The sequence below is a fragment of the Silene latifolia genome, chromosome 2 (assembly GCF_048544455.1).
Source record: "Silene latifolia isolate original U9 population chromosome 2, ASM4854445v1, whole genome shotgun sequence".
In the NCBI taxonomy this organism is placed as follows: domain Eukaryota; kingdom Viridiplantae; phylum Streptophyta; class Magnoliopsida; order Caryophyllales; family Caryophyllaceae; genus Silene; species Silene latifolia.
Genome location: NC_133527.1, coordinates 191,582,009 through 191,598,737, shown reverse-complemented (window position 1 = coordinate 191,598,737; position 16,729 = coordinate 191,582,009). Strand labels below are relative to the sequence as shown.

The window sequence follows — 16,729 nt, the reverse complement described above, 5'->3', positions numbered from 1 at the left end:
ATTTTCCAGTAATTTCTCTAATAAAGCTAATTCATTGTTTTTACATGACGAATTTTTAGTTTTGTATTCTATTCCTCAACCTACGTGGAATTTTAGTTTCCGTAAAATTACGCAATAATCGAACCCCAATTTCCCATGTCGTTTGTTACTTTTCAATTTCAACCTGCGGAAATGCTTCATTTTACTGTGTCAATCACAGACTTGCACATTACCGTTTAATAATTGCTGAATTTTATCTTTCTGAAATTTCCAGGTTGTGCAAACAAGTCAAGCCAGCGAAAATCACCGAGAAAGACTCGCTTTCCTTGTATATAACTTAGCTTCATATTACAAAATCTTTTGATTATTTTATGTTTCCGTTGAATTCTTCTCCGAAAAAGACAAAACAAACAAACAAACGATGAACTTTATGTTTCAAGATCTTACATGGGTATTTTGCTTTACCCATTAGTTCCCATAAGTTTGAATGATAAAACAATGCGAGATTGGGTTGATATATCGAAATTTCGGTTCTTTTGACGATGATTTATTTGAAGGTGCAATTTGTAGTGACTTGATTCACGTTTTGATGATGATCTAGCGTGACCGTCATGATTGACTGCCTTCTCGCCAAGCTCAAAGAGTGACCGAACAATAAGGAACATCAAGGTTAGTCATGAGGATATCCGAGCAAGTAAGATCTAATGCTGAGGCATGGGTGAGCCGGGCTCCATGACCTCATTACAATCGACATATATGGACCAAGAATGCTTATCTGCATACCGCTCTGTGGCAAGTCGTCCCGAAAGCGGATAAAAGTGTGAAAGGGTTAGAGTTAGGGAGTGTTCAAGTTTATTCGCCATGTTTTTTTGGATTGAAACTGTCTGAACTAGAATAAACTAAATTTAATGCACTGTGGACGCGGGCCCACAGGGGCGCTTGGGAAAACAAGCGTTTGCATTTGTGGAGTCGCCACCAATTTATTGTGGAAAATTGGAAACCGTTTGAATACCTCGTGCCATGTCAAGACACAAAGTAGTGACATGAACACTAAGAACTCGTTACCCTTAGCATTCTATGTCTAGAATGACTCTCGTGGATGCCAATGAACACGGATGTTCACAGAGATTTGAAGTAAGGGGTGAGGGTACGTATTATGAAGCTCTTTTGATCGAACACCTAATCCCGCCCGCCTCGATAGCAACCTCTACTAATGATTAGGGAAAATCATCTATACTTGATATGTTGTCGATTATATGCATGCAATGCAACAAACAATAAATTAATCCTAACATGTGAGAATTAACTAAGTCGGTGAAACATGTAATTTAGCATATAATTACGTCAAAGTAGAGATTTAAGGTTGATTACATGTGAGATCATACAAACAAACGATAATAAAGAATACGAGAAAATACAATAATTGAAATTACAATAAATTACAATGGTTTGATTGATTTACGTCGAAAATAAACTTAAAACGGATATTTGAGAAAAGAAAAGGAAAATAAATTAGGTTAGAAAATAAACATATTAGTGGTGATATTACGGGTAATAACCGATTAATATGTAAACTAATAATTAGGTCAAAGCAACAACGGAAGTTCAGAGGCAAAACTCAACCCGGAACAGGCGCAGCAGAGCTGCGTCCTTTGGAAGGGGCGCAGTGCTCACTGCGTCTGTTCCTGAGGTGAATTCTGGCTGTGAAACCGGAATTGCATATCGTTAATATTCATTGGTAATTTAATGCTCGATTAATAATATTTGACTCGGATATAAGTGGTTTAACGGGTTATTTACATATTTAAGGGTCATAAAAACAATAAAAACATGAGACAAAACTAATTAGAACAAATTAATTACAATATTAATTATGAGGTTAATTATAAATTAAACTTATCAAAACAAATTAATTAGGCTTAAATTAATGACAAATTACTGATGATGATGACGATGAACAGACGAAAATATACAAAAGATGAACTTCGGAGACTTGATATTGATGAATCGAATCTCTAAAACCCGGATTGATTTTAATGACGCAAATCCGCAAATATTAATTACTTGGGATTTAAGTCGGGAAAAAAATGTGATCAATTACTAATAAGATTATATGCTAAAATTTATCATACGAATGAAATAAGAACAAGCAAAGACGAAACAAAAACAAACAAACGAAATAAACAGAAGACGAAGGAAGAAGAAAGAAAGCAGGAACCGCGGCAGCCTCAGGAAGAGGCGCAACATGTACTGCGTCCCTTTGAAGAGGCGCAGCAGTTGCTGCGTTCCTTCTCGACATCTGTCTCCCGTTAATCCGTAAAAAGGGTTTGAATAAAGGTTTTGTAAATCGGTTTTGAATGTATTTTCGACGTAAACCTTACAATAATGATTACAAAAATAAGAACAACAATAAAAGATGAGATTTACACCCTCAGACTTACATGTTTGACGATACGAGATTAACTAAGTTAACGTTTAGTGATGCTCGACTCGAATGTACGACGAAAGTGCCCTATAAGAGGAAATTAAACAAAATTGATTAAGGTGGAGTTGGTCAAATTGGTCGGTCATGCAAAACGAGGCTGGTACTCAGAAGGATCCGAACTTACGTGGTCGAAAGTTCAAGCACGTAGACGCCAAAAAGCAAGAGCGTGGTCTTAGAATGAAAAGGGAGAAGAGAAGGGCGGACACTCGCGTGAAAAATATGTGGAACGAAGGTCCCTATTTATACTAATCACACGGAGGAATTACGGTAAGGGTAGGATACGGAAGGAAAGATCCGGAAACAACCGACTTAGTTGAAACGCGAAAACTTGGACAAAAAGAAAGCCCTGAGAAAAGGCGCAGCAGGAACTGCGTCTCTTGGAAGAGGCGCAACACTTACTGCGTCCTTTCTCGGGTAGGTTCCTTCTGCGCGTAGAAAACGCGTTTGACAGCCTGTCGTATTTTAGGCATAACTTTCTCTACAAGACTCGGAATAAGGTAATTTTGGTGGCGTTGGAAAGCTAAGAGAAATATCTAGAAGGTTCTGTAAAATAGGCATGGCCCAAGAAAGTCGTTATCACCTCGTAAAACGGGCCTAAAGGTCGGGTTATCATTTTAGCTAAATGAAATGCACATTTTGTAATGTAAACTTTAAGTTTAGGCCAAAGAAGTGACATGAGACTCAAAATGACATATACCCATGACATTTTATAACATCCTAAACTTAGGTAGACAAGCACATTGCTTTTGACTCGGGATTTGACGGTTTTAGAAAATGAAGACGGTTTTTGACCCGGACTCCAAATGTACTCTAATTACTGTCAAAACGACCGTAATGACACCTAGATGACAACCAAGAGGTATACACAAGTGTACGAGTTACCGTTTACTAACCGATTTGTGAAACGTCATAAAATCACGACATATGCTAAACATGCGGCCCAATCATCACTGGGTGTTTGGCGGGAGGTGCAGAAATGAGGTATCTACATGCAGCTGAACTGAACTGAAGTTATTAGAGTTGAACTAAATTGAAATAAGAGTTAATTTGTGAAGAGAAGAGTTAAACTGAACTAAATTGAACTGAATAAAGCTGAATTGAACTGAATAGAGCCAAACTGAATTGAAATGAACATGGCCTAAAAGAGTACTCCCCCATTCAACTCCAAATGGTACATTTCTTTTTTCACGTTTGCCAACGCACGTTTTACCTCGTAAATATCTTTAGCTACACTTTTTTAAAAATAATAAAATTTAATATTTTACGAATAAAACAAGAGATCTCATATAAATATATTTTATCTTAAATATTGGGAGAAAATGAGAAAATTCTTCTTATTTGTGAATGGTGTACAAAAAAAGAACACAAATTCTTGTTTGTGACCATCAATATCCGTCACTCTTGAGTGACGGATACCATTTTACCTCACAAAGTATCCACTTTTTCTCTCTCTGCAACACTATTTATGTGGTCCCCTTTTTCCACTAACCCATTTTGTTATCATTTTAACTCACAAAATATCCGCCACAAATGGTAACCCGTCACAAGGGAGACCAATTGAAAAAAGAAATATATATTGAATGGAAGGAGTATTTTTTTTTTTCGGATTTTTCCCATGGTATCCCTGTGGTTTGTCACTTTGTCTATGGTATCCCTATTTTTAAGAATGTGTCTATGGTACCCCTGAAGTTTATTATTTGTGCCAATGGTACCCTTATTGGGTTATGGCCGTTAAATTAAGACTAACGGAGTTAGATTAAGGCCAATAACCTTTTTTGGCGGGAAAATTAGTTTTTTTAAGAACTTTATAACAAAATGGAGTTTGCACGAAATACCTCTGAGGTTTGCAATATACCATTTTCTCATTCAGCATCTACCCATCATCTTTTTTTCACTATAATACACATTCAACGCCTCCATTGGACATTTCACTATAAAACAGATTCAACACCTCCATTGAACAACTCCATTCAAAGTTCATTCATGCGCAACTAGTTCATCAATCCAAAAAATTACAACACATCATATAGCAACAAGAAATTACATGGTTCATCCTTCCAAAAACTACATCATATGCATCCCAAAATTTACAACATAACAATCCAAAAACTTACCGGTGGTGCATTGTGATTTCTTGGTGGCATATCCTTCCAAAAACTAACATCAAGTTCATTTAACTAATTAATTAACTAAGTAAATACTAAGCGAGTTAATTAACTTAAATTACTTGTGGATGTTCATCATTTTTTGCCTTTCTCTTTGGTGCACCATGAACAGGACCCTCATTCTTCCTCTTCTTTTGAGCAACAGCTTTCTTCTGTCTAGCTGTAGGACCTCCATGGCAAGATCTAGCATTGTGCCGAAGGGTTTGGCATATGGAGCATCTGAGGATAACAGATCTTTTACCCTTCCTTGGCTCATCTGGCTTCCTTTTTCTTTGCCTAGCAGGCCTTCCAATGCCCCTCTCAGAAATTGGGGGAAACACATGTGGAAATGGGAATGTTGACCAAGCATCTTCATTAGGCATTGGGTGCATATAATTAAGATATGTGTTCTTATAATTGTCTGCACTGTAAAATGAATGGACATATCTTTTAGGATCCCCCATCGAGTAGTAAATAGCCCTACAAGCATACTTGCAAGGGAGGCCAGTAACTTGCCAATACCCACACAAGCAGGTGTGCTTAGTGAGATCAATAGGGAATGGTTGTGTCCCTTCAGAAACCTCAAGCTCACCATGACCACCATTTATAGCTACACAAAACCTGCTATCAGAAGCATTTGAGTCCAGTATACCCTGAGCATATGGGGTTAGATCATGCCTCCATAACTTCTCAGCAACTTCTCGTTTTTCAGAATATTTCTCCATAAAATATGTTCTGATCCCCTCCAACAGCTGCAGTACAGGCTTCTCCTTCAATTCATTGATCAATGCATTAAATGATTCCACAAAGTTGGAAGTGTTGTGATCACACATTACCTCCCTTTCAAACTGGTGCTTAGACCATTGTTGGGGAACACCTAATAGGTATTCTGCAGCTTGCAATGACTTCTTCCTTATTTCTTCCATGGCTTTGTTGAAGATATGGACAGATATAGTATTTGTTGCCCTCTAAAACAGGTTATGTTATACTGGTCCCCCATACTTCTCTTAGAGCCTTTTCTACCCCTTTCATCCTATCACTTATGAATGTCTAATCCCATTTTACACATCCTTGCTGTTCAAATGTTATCTTAAGGTTTCTGAAGAAGTATGTCCAACTATCAGTGGATTCCTTACCCACAATAGCAAAAGCAACACAAAACAAGTTGTTCTTACCATCGAAGGCAATGGCAGACAATAATGTACCTCTATAATTGCCCTTTAGATGACAACCATCTACTCCAATGAGTGGTCTGCACCCTCTCAAGAACCCCTGAACCCAGGCTTTGTAAGTGACAAACATAGCTTTAAAATATTTATTTTGTTCACCAGGAGGTGTATTCCAAGTGATAAGAGCCCATGATCCAGGATTTGTTTCTTTAATCATCTCACCATATGCAGCTAACGTGTTGTAAATATCTTCATAACCCCCATTAACAAGTTTTACAACAACATCTTTAACCTTGTACATTGTTCTACTGGCTACTTCAAGTCCATACCCGAACTGGAGGAGGTCCATCATTGACTGGACATGCATTGAAGGGTTTGCTATCAAGTCTGGTTTCAACTTATTTGCCATCCATGCTACATTTGCTAACGGATTTCTTTTGATATTTAAACATTGTTTATGATATCCAGTGATGGTCTTTATAGCCCATGTGATCTTATCGGGCAAGATTGAAGCATGGATCTTCCAAGTGCACTTCCATCCACCACATACTACTGTGTACCTAGCTTTATCAGACTTCGGCACAACCACAGTAAAACTGTGTTGAATACAGTAATCTATTACTACATTCAGTAAGTCTTCTTTTTCCATAAACATATCCCATTCCCTAAGTGTTATCTCACCAAATTTTTGAGGTATATACATCCTCCCATTTTTGTAAGCCTTTGTTATATATTCTCCATCCCCATCTCTGTTCACATCAATAGCAAATGGATGTTTAGCCCCATCTCTTTCTTCCTCTTCAGTCATCTTAAGGCCTTCAGTTTCCTCATCTAAACTTACATCAGTATCATATTCAGATTCCCCATCCTCATCCTCATCCTCATCCACATCCACATCACATGTGAAATCTTCATCAGATGATCCTTCACTTTCCTCATTGGTGTTTAGACCATCCTGGCCCCTAGCAGTGGTTTTTGCCATTTTCTTTTGAGTTTCAGGTTGTTTTTTGGAGTAAGGTTGTATAGGTGCAGTATGTTGTTGAGTTTGAGTTAAAAATCTATCAGAAGTAGGGCATTGTGACTGGGTAGGTTCATTTGTAAAATGTGTGGCTGAAATTGTTAAGCTGGGTCGGTACATTTTGTGGTTCACCTTGGGTGTTTATAGGTGGTGAACAATCCTGAGCTTGGGGGTTCATAGGTGGTGAACAATCCTGAGACCCAAGAACTCTCACATACACAGTTTCCAGACTGTCACAATCAATGACAGGAACCTCCATGATTAAAGGTTGAACATCTAATGCCTCCCTTTCCCTCCTCCTCAACTCATCTTCTTCCCTCTGCTTTTTCTCCTCTTCCTCCTTTCTCATTTTCTTAAGATCATCAGCTAATTTAAACTCCTTTATAGGCTTCACAATATCTTCCAAGTAAACATCAATTGTCTCCTTACCATGCAATGTAATGAACATTGCCATCAAATCCATATCACCCAAAATAGCAATTGTATCCCCAAATTTACCCTTATACCACATATCATAAACATCAGGTATTAAAACGTTTTGTTTCAGTGCTTCATCACCAAGATCAGAAATTAAGTCAATAACTTGAAACAAATCGACATCATGAACAATGAAATCAAAGCTCTTACCTTTATAATGAAATGCCAACCAAACTTCTCCCATCCTATGAACACAAACAAACAAAATTTCAGAACTTTAATTTCTTTCACTAAAACCCTAATTAAAATAGGAAAAATCAATGCATATAAGGAAAATTGCAATCATTAAACTACTATTAAACGGATAGAATATCGTGTTAATTTTGGTTTGATTAAAAAATTGATAATCGTTTTCGAAAAAAATCATACCTTTTATAATGATGAAGATGACTGATGAATAATCAACAACAAGTAAGAGATTAATTTCTTTAGGATCAAAATGATGAATCATCAACCATTATTAAGGAGGAATGTTGTTGGATGTGAATTAAGGAGGAATGTTCTTGGAGATGAGTTGAAAGAGTACTCAGGAAGCTTTGTTTAGGGTTTTTTTTTGTGTGTAATTGTGTTTGTGATCAGGGAGATAAAGGTGATTAGGGAAATAGGAAGTATAAGAGTCATTAAGAAGTTGTGTTTGCCGCTTAATTGTAGCCCAATAACGAAAGTTGTAACGGTAGTGGCACACTAGGCACAAATAAGTAACATTAAGGGTCCCATAGGCATATTCTTAAAAATAGGGGTACCATGGACAAATTGACAAACCACAAGGGTACCATGGGAAAAAACCGTTTTTTTTTTTAAACAAATACAGTAGTTTTTTCATGTCCAAGACAAGTGTCAAATCCAAATAACATGAGTCACCACTTGGATCTCCATGTGGAAGTATTTTCCTGCAAACATTTCTCCCCGACTTTCTGCAACTCCCCTTCCAATTTCTCTACAAAATAAAACCATCCCTTAGAAAAACTACCCAGAAATGACCCTCTTAATTTGATCTTATCATCAATTCATCATCATATTTTACAACATAAAATCAGTTAAAATGTTGATGAATCTAGTGAGCATACAATCCATAATGGATTTAGCTGTAGCTGGAATTTCATTAATGATTGGTCTCGGAATTTTCGCTTTCATTGCTTCTGTTCTTTGTTCTGCTGCCTTTGTTCAACATACTAAGGATGCCTAAAAGCTTCAATTTTCATCAATTCCCTTTTCAGATCTTGGTATAATATAATTACCCATTTTTCTAATTTTGCAATTTAATTAATTTTGTTGTTATAATTTGGAATTGTTTGTGTTTGATTATTGTTTAATGTTTGGAAATTTGGCGTTTGGGTGGTTGTTAATTGATGTGTAATTGTGTTTTGCAATTGTTGGTGGCTTTCATGCAAATTTGATCAATTTGTTGGTGTGATGATAATTTTTCCGCAAATTCTTAACTTGTGAACGTCACAAGGTTTGTGACGTCTCACAGCCGATTTTAAATAAAAGGGGCTGTGAGACGTCACAACTCACAAGCTGTGACCGTCACAAGCAAGACTTGCTGAGAATTTCACAAATTCTTACGGTGACGGTCACAAGCTTGATAAAGTTTGAATCTTTGGTGTTTTCAGATAGAGTTAATGACTTAATGATGTGTTAACCTACATTTAATAGTATCATTAGATTTGCATTACTATAAATTAATGTCAACAGTAATCTGTCTAGCATCAATGATGTTTTTTCAAGCTCTAATTGGTAGGGTTGAGATGCTTGTGGAAATCCCGTATTCTAGTGGCAATGATATGCTTTGAGTTCTCTTGGATTGTATTGTTCAAAAGTGTTTGGATAACACAAGTTATTTTGATGGAGTGATTGCTCCCCTCATCCCTTAATGATGAGGTCAAAGTTCGATCCCCGCTAATGGGGATGTTTCAAACTTGTTGGCGAGTCGTTTACCTCTTCATACATCATCTCTTAGGGGATTATCCATTGTTGTCGTCTTGTCTTGTCGATGGTGGATACCCCGAAGTGTTTGGATAACATGAGGAAGCTTTTGGGTTAAGATGTTGTCTCAAGGGAATTGTAACAATTGTTTCGGACGAATGAATGTATCTAGATGATGCATGAATAAAGTGTACTTCTTGTATTAAGTATGGGAGAAGTACATGTATTGTATCTGAATTTAAAGGACCCATGCATGGGAAAGTAGAGGTTTCCATATTTCCAATGGAGCCAAAGACTCATTACTCTTTGAGTCTTTGGTTATGGATTATAATGAAATAAATCAAAATGGCTCACTAAATTAGTGGATGCGCTTCTTTCTTTTGTGAAGTAGCGGTCCTTCGATGCAGTTCATCTGGGGTCATTCGGAAACAGTCTCTTTGTGTTGCTAACACAAGGGTAAGGCTGCGTACATCCGACCCCCCTACCCCGCAATTTGCGGGAGCCATTGAGGCACTGGGGTAATGTTGTTGTTGTTGTTGTATGCATGGAAAAGTAGAGGATGATTCTTTTTAAATGAGACAACAGGTTATGGGAGTTGTGTATGTGATAATGTGATGATGTTATTATACTCCTTGATGGGCTGTGTAACTGTGTTGTATGCAATAATGTAATTGATGATTGTATAAAGGACTGAAATGACTATTAAAATCCAATATCACAATCAAGCAAACGAGCTTGGGTGAAGAAGAATACAAGCGGGTTTTTGTTGTTTGAGGCAGTTGATGCTGTTTATCTCTGTAATATATTCGGGGATTTATATAGAGGTGCTGACTACATATTGCCATATTGGAAGTATTTACTGATTGTGCTCCGAGGTGTTATTTTTACTTTCGAAATTATTGTAGGATTCAGGTTTTAATTTGGAGGTAACTGTTTAAAAGGGTTTTGCCGTGGGGATTTGACAGTCCATCTCATCTCGTTAGTAACTAATTTGAAGCGGCAAGTGTACTGTATTTTAGCTGATTAAGTCTGTTCGATCTGTTTGTTTATGCCTAGAGTTTTGAGTATTGACCTTAAATCTGGTCTCATCTTGTTCATAACTTGCATTTTCAATCTCTACAAGGACTATAAACTTCTTGGTTGAGATTCTAGACTGGTGGTATATTTATGCTTTGTTTGTACAATTTCCGAATATTTTCAAAAGTATTTAAAACACAATGATCGAGGTCATCGTATTCAATTCTCAAACCGAGTTTTAATATCATGACAGAGATTTGATTTCATGCCTCTGTTTCTGTTCAAATCCTAGCAGGTGGCTGAGATTGTTAGATCCGACAGCATTTGCAGTTTTGCAGGAAGCTTATACTGCTCCCATGTTCCCTTGGCTTCTAACTGGCGCTTTGTTGTGTCACTCGACCGTGAGTTGTTACTAATGTTAATATGAAGACGTTTTTGAAAAGACGGTTAGATGTTTTTGTATGAGCCTTGTAATTCAGCCGGTAGCATAGATTTTTCAGTTTCATGTATGTATGTATAAATGTACGGTCTTGCATAGATTTGCCATCATTCGGCTATAGTGAGCTAGTAAAGCTGGCCTTTACAGTGACGGTTTTTGGCAATAGTATCAATGTTTGAACAATGTTGCATTGCATCATCAAGGTGATAGATAGTATTAGCAATGCCAGTCTGACCTTGTAACTTCATACGACTCACACGTCCAAGCAGCAACGATATGCTTCGTGTTTTTTGACAGTTCCCATATAAGTTATTGTTAGTCTTGTAGATTCGAATAGCAATAAGAGTCTGGATTGGCAACTTGTCTATATGTCTCTTGTCGTCCTCTCCAAATTCTCATTGTTACTTAACCGCTTGTCTTGAAGCTCGGCCGACATTGGCATGCCTCCTTTTGATGACGTATTCTTCCTCAACTCGTTACGCCAGACCGCCTACTCCTATCCTGAAGATACAGGACAAACAAAGCGCACTTGTTACAGCTCGATGTATTAATGGCGGACAATAGTGTATTTGTGGTGGTAGCTCGATGAATTAATAGCGGACAATAGTGTATTTGTGGTGGTAGTGGTAGCGGAGTACCGATCACAGAGAACTGTTTTATAATCTCTGCTATGTAGGAGTCCGTGACTAGATTTTACGACTAATTCGTCTTTATGACATTAGTCATACTTTGTGTCCAAACTGAATTAGGATTCAAACTGAATTAGTACTTGAATTAAACTAAACAAAAAGAAAATTGAATTAAACTGAATTAGGACCTGAGTTTAAATAAACTTATACTTTCTTTGTTCCGGTCATTTATTGTCATTTTCCATATTGAGCTGTCTCTGTTATTTGTTATTCTTTCTATTTTAAGAATTCACACTTAATTTGTTACACTTCTCATTTAGTAATTGACTTCTTATTCTTTCGTTGGTTTTTGTGCCAAAATCAAAGGACAACACTTGATCGGAACGGAGGGAGTAACACCTAACTACACATGTTCAAAAGATAAAGCAAAATATTAGTAGTAGATACGTTTCTAAATCTCTCGATCCATAACCGTAAAATCCGATATCTTTCTATAAAACCGTCACCTAGTTCCCCACGTAAAGCAAATTAAAATCTATATTTATGTTAAGAAATATTTATCCTTAATTATATATAGTTTTCTCAAAAAAGATAAATCATCTTTATAACCCAACTCACTAATTTTTTTTTTGTTAAAAAACAAAGAAATCATAATCGTCTTGCATAGAGAGAGGGAAAAAAAGAAGCGTCTCTTTCAAGTTTGGGCGCCACACTTCAAAAACCACCACCAACAACACTCAACAATGGTGAGTAATTCAATTTTTGATTAATTCCAACTTTCAATTTTCAAATTAATTTCTAATCAATTGAATCTTAACAATATAACCCAATTTTTTTAAGGCTGATTTTAATGAAGAACTTGAGCCACTTTTCGATTATCATCGTGTTCAACCCGTTAATTTCATCACTCTTGAAGGTTTACCCTTTTTAATTCTCTCTAATTTGATTATTAATTTGTGTTTAATTTCTTAGTTTTGATGCTTTTTTTTTGTGTTAATTTTTTAATTTTGTTTTTGTGCAGACGATTTAGATTCTTCACCTGCATATATCCCCAAGCGAAGAAAATTCAGTAAAGATGTAATTTTTTCAATTTTAATTTGTTGAATTTTTGTGGGTTTGATTTGTTTTAGTGAAAATTTTGATTTTGATTATAGGGTTTTGTTTTCTTGAGGATTTTGTTTGATGGGTATGTTTTGATTTTGGTAATTAGGATGGTAAGAAGGTATATGATGGTGATGAAGATGGAAAAACAGATAAACCAGTAGTTTGTGTGGATTTAGATGATGATGAAGAGGATTGGTTACCGCCGCCTCCGAAAAATGTAGCTCCTGTTGTTAGACGAGAGGAGGATTCTGCTATTAAAGAATTGAGGTGTGATTAATTTGCCAATGATTTGGTTATTCTTTTGCTTAATTAATTGAATTTCAATGTTCTATCTGGAATCGTGTTTTCCGTCTATGCTAGTATCACAATCTATGTTGGATGCGTTTTCAATTGTCGTACTCAACTATTTTTATGAAATCCCGTGGCTTATCAATGAAGTATTGAAGTGTCGTGTCTGAGCATTACCCGATGTGATATGAAGAGTGAGTATCATAGACCGCAAGTCTGCAATTCTTCTTATATATCATTATTGGTAACTGGCTATTTTCCTAGACTGCATAACTAGCTACTTTCAACCGTGTCACGAAATCCCTGAGTTTTAGCCAGGGGCGGATCCAGGATTTGAGGGAAGGGGTGGCACACTAACAAAAAAAATTGCGTACAACATTATACATTAAAATTCCAATATCGTCAATACATAATAATATAACTTAATTTATTTTCGCAGTACACATTTTATTCAACTCGGTACTTTTTGCACAATAATTTCCATTTTCATACCCTTACTAAAATACTTTATAACCAATTGTCCCAATTTCCAATCACGAAACATTTCAAACCAACCAAATTTCTTTAATTGTAGTCTTTAATTTGAACGTAAAACAAGTATTTGTCTTCTTAAATGTAAATTATTCAACAAATTAATGAATGCTTTCTTCCATTTCTTTTTGGTAATAATTCTTTTTTTTGTTTGGCGTTTGGGGGCTTATTAGGGTTTGATTATTGGTGGTCGGAGGCGGCCTTGGTAAAGGGTCGAATATCGAAGAAGAATGGAGAGGGAAGGCGCGGATCCGCATATTAGGGTTTTTGCATATTCATTTAGTAAATCCTGGATCCGCCCCTGAGTGTACCTATTCATATTAAGATTATTGAAGAATGAGCGAGTTAAAGTGAAAAAGTTGTGTATAATCAAATAAATCATTAAAGTGAAAAAGTTGTGTAAAATTGAAAAAATTGTGTATATGAGAAAGAGCAACACCCAAAATCAATTATATAAATTGGACTATTTTAACGCAAGACATGAGTGCACCTACTCCATGACTTGATTTGGTTTAAACAAACAAGCGTGTGCATCTCATGAATTTAGGCTGTAAACATGAATTTCTCTTTCCCAAGCCAATTCGAGTGACATACACAATAAGATAACTATACAGACGACATACTGTACAAGCACAAGGAAAATATAGATTGACCATGGTAGGTAAAAACACTGGAGAATTGGAGGTGGATTATTTACGAATCAGGTTATGATAATTAAGATGAAGCCACCATTTCAATCATTTCCTCTGTATTGTCCTGTTGGTGGGCACAAGCATGGAGTGTGGTGCAAAGGTCAATCAATATTTAACAAATTAATAATAACAATTTAGAAATTACCAATCAATATTTAATCAATCAAATGAACAATAATCGAATTTGGGGAAAAATAATTTGGGGAAAAATGAACTTACCAATAGAGGTAGGCGGCAGGTGGACCGTGAATGGCAGGTGGACGGAGGAGGAGGCCGGCGGTGGACGGCCGAGGAGTGAGGCGGCAAGTGGGAGGGGGTGGTTGTATTTAGGGATTTTAAGGGTTTGATTTTATTTTGTGTAGTTGTGTTGAGTTATGTCTATGCGCGTCTTCTCTTCTATTTTTTCAGATTTTCGATTTTTTTTTTTTATCACGTGAGGGCACATGCCCTCACTTTCCACCCCCCAAATCCGCCCCTGGTTTTAGCCACCTACTACAGTGAGATAACCAGTAACAAACACTAAAGAGAGTAAAATTTAGGCACTATTTGGGGTTTGATGCTGTTATTTATTTATGTAGCTATATGAGTTTTAGCGGCCATGCTGTGTAGATGTAAGCTATAAAAGAGTTTGGTTCTGGTAAGTGCATCATGAATAAATGTGTTCATGTTAAGCATCACTCTTCATTATGTTGGGGGATAATACTGTACTATCTTTCCTGGAAGACGGCCTAGAAGTTAGAAAGGACAAGAGCAAGGAATATGAGGAGAGCAGTATTTCTTTGTAACACGTTCACAATAAATAGAATCTGCTTTGCGTTTTTGCAGTAAGAATTTTTCGTTTCCTCCTGTTCAACGTCTTTAGACGCTATGTTAATTCTTAATGGATCGATGAGACGATAACTATTGTTCCCATTCCCTGCCTTTTTCTTTTCTCAACAAGTAGAGAAAATGAGAGAAGTACTTTTAACGGAAAGCACTCCAGCTCCCAAAGCTGGAACCAAATGCTTAAGCATACTTAGGTAAAACTTCAAATTTTCTTGATGGGATAGGTGACTCTTAAGCATGCTAGTATTAGGTGACTTTTTATCCTCTACTTTTATTAGATTAGTTTGAAATACATGCCACTTTTATTTCTATCGGAATGGCTGTCACAGGCAGTGTTGATTAGTTTGAAATACATGCCACTTTTATTTCTATCCTCTACTAGTTTATTTACACACTCACAGGAGTGTAAATTTTTTTTGTTGGATTATTTTATTTTAACATTCAGTCGAACTGGAAGCTTTAATATTCATGTCAGTTGTCTGAACAACCTATACGAATTCGGATGATGATTCATGGTAGCCAACCCTAACCTGTGTTGGGACCAAGGCTTTGTTGATGAATTTTAGCAACAAGTGGCCTCCTTAGGTTAGTGGTTGACCTTTGGCCGTAGGTTCAAACCTTGACCTCCTCTATTACTTACTATGGGTCTGAATGTTTGATATCGGATTATTCTGATGGGTTTAATTTCCTACTTGCCAGTGCTTCTGTATTTTAAGATAGTATATTCTGATGGATTCTATAGGCCCGTACCCTCTTCCTACCCATTTTTGTACGTCAAATCATTTGTTAGCCATTCGACACTCGCAAGCATTTTTCACATCATTACCTATCAAGTTTTATCCCTTAAAAGTAGTTGAGAATTCAGTGAGTTGTGCTTACTTGGTATTAACTTGGCTTTACAGAATGAAAAAACAAGAATTGGTATCAATAGTCCAGTCTGCTGAAAATACGTTGCGAGCTGTGGATGAAGCTGCGAAAAGATCAGCTACAATCTCCTCAGACTCTGGAGTGGAACAAACGACTCTAGAAAGCGCTGACGAACCAGCAAAGCCTGCAGCTGATAGACCCAAAATTGTCATATCCATCCAAGACAAGTCTGAAACCAAGCCGTGTCGCATATATGCGGTATGTTCTCTAATTTTTTTGTGCTACTTCCTCTTAGCAACCTTCTTTGTTGGCTCAGCTGGAGAATTGAAAGTTAGGTTGGCTGAGACGCTGAGCTATATAAATTTGCCCTTGTTGATTTTTTCTCCCAATCAAAAAAGTTTACAAGGCTCAAGATCAAACTGCAGATAAGCAAATCTGGGGATGAAAATTGGCCTCACTAGTCACAACCGAAACAAACGAAAACAGTTTCTTATGTACTTGGTCTTTTCTTATGTTCTTTTGGGAAGATAAGGAAGTTTGTTCTGAATATCTCCTATGAATAATGTCTTCACCGTGTCACTACATCATCTCTCTACGTATTTCTGTTTTTTCTCCCCTTCATATCGTGCTGTCGTTCCTGAATTTCCATCTTTTCCTCTCGCTGTAACAGGATGACAAGTTTGAGCACTTGTTCAAAAGGTATGCAGCGAAGCTGAAGATAGAGTTAGAAAAGCTGGTGTTTTCTTTCGATGGGGATAAAATCGATCCAGAGTCTACTCCTAACAGCCTTGGAATGGAAGATGATGATCAGATTGAAGTAAATGTCAAGCCCTAGCACACCCTATTTCTATCTTCCATGGTCCGGCATCCTCTTGGTGCTAGCTTATGTAACTGCATAAGGGTCTCTTTGATGTAACTGTTCGAGTTTTTTCATCTTTAGCGTTTTGAAAATTATAAACTAATTTGTATTTTGTCCAACTTTTCCATTTTGAGGTTCAAGCCGAGTATAAATGTATAATTCATCTTTGCTTCCGATGCCCCTGCTAATTGTATACGGCTTTCGAGTCTTTGACCTTACTGGAGAACAGGGAAAACTCGAATCAAGTCAACAACCAATCTATTAGTGTCCAATTTGGGAC

General features: G+C 36.8%; 4 protein-coding genes across 5 annotated transcripts in view; 2 read left to right on the top strand and 2 right to left on the bottom strand.

Moving 5' to 3' along the window:
* The window catches only part of LOC141644049 (putative transmembrane ascorbate ferrireductase 4), a 150,835-nt gene that overhangs the window by 62,943 nt on the left and 71,163 nt on the right, over positions 1-16,729 (bottom strand). The window lies entirely within an intron of this gene.
* On the bottom strand, positions 4,683-5,534 carry LOC141641841 (uncharacterized). Its single transcript, XM_074450488.1, has one exon. It carries the CDS (start codon positions 5,532-5,534, stop codon positions 4,683-4,685), a length of 852 nt encoding a protein of 283 aa, XP_074306589.1.
* Positions 8,184-10,638, top strand: LOC141644039 (uncharacterized). Of its 2 annotated transcripts, none has more exons than XM_074453455.1 (2): positions 8,184-8,495; positions 10,511-10,638. In XM_074453455.1, exon 1 carries the CDS (start codon positions 8,315-8,317, stop codon positions 8,456-8,458), a length of 144 nt encoding a protein of 47 aa, XP_074309556.1. In that variant the 5' UTR covers positions 8,184-8,314; the 3' UTR covers positions 8,459-8,495; positions 10,511-10,638. The 2 variants fall into 2 exon arrangements, with proteins under 2 accessions (XP_074309556.1, XP_074309555.1); XM_074453454.1 differs by having other exon boundaries at positions 10,508-10,603.
* On the top strand, positions 11,826-16,622 carry LOC141644038 (uncharacterized). Its single transcript, XM_074453453.1, has 6 exons — positions 11,826-12,029; positions 12,124-12,199; positions 12,305-12,360; positions 12,494-12,654; positions 15,626-15,848; positions 16,261-16,622. Exons 1-6 carry the CDS (start codon positions 12,027-12,029, stop codon positions 16,423-16,425), a joined length of 684 nt encoding a protein of 227 aa, XP_074309554.1. The 5' UTR covers positions 11,826-12,026; the 3' UTR covers positions 16,426-16,622.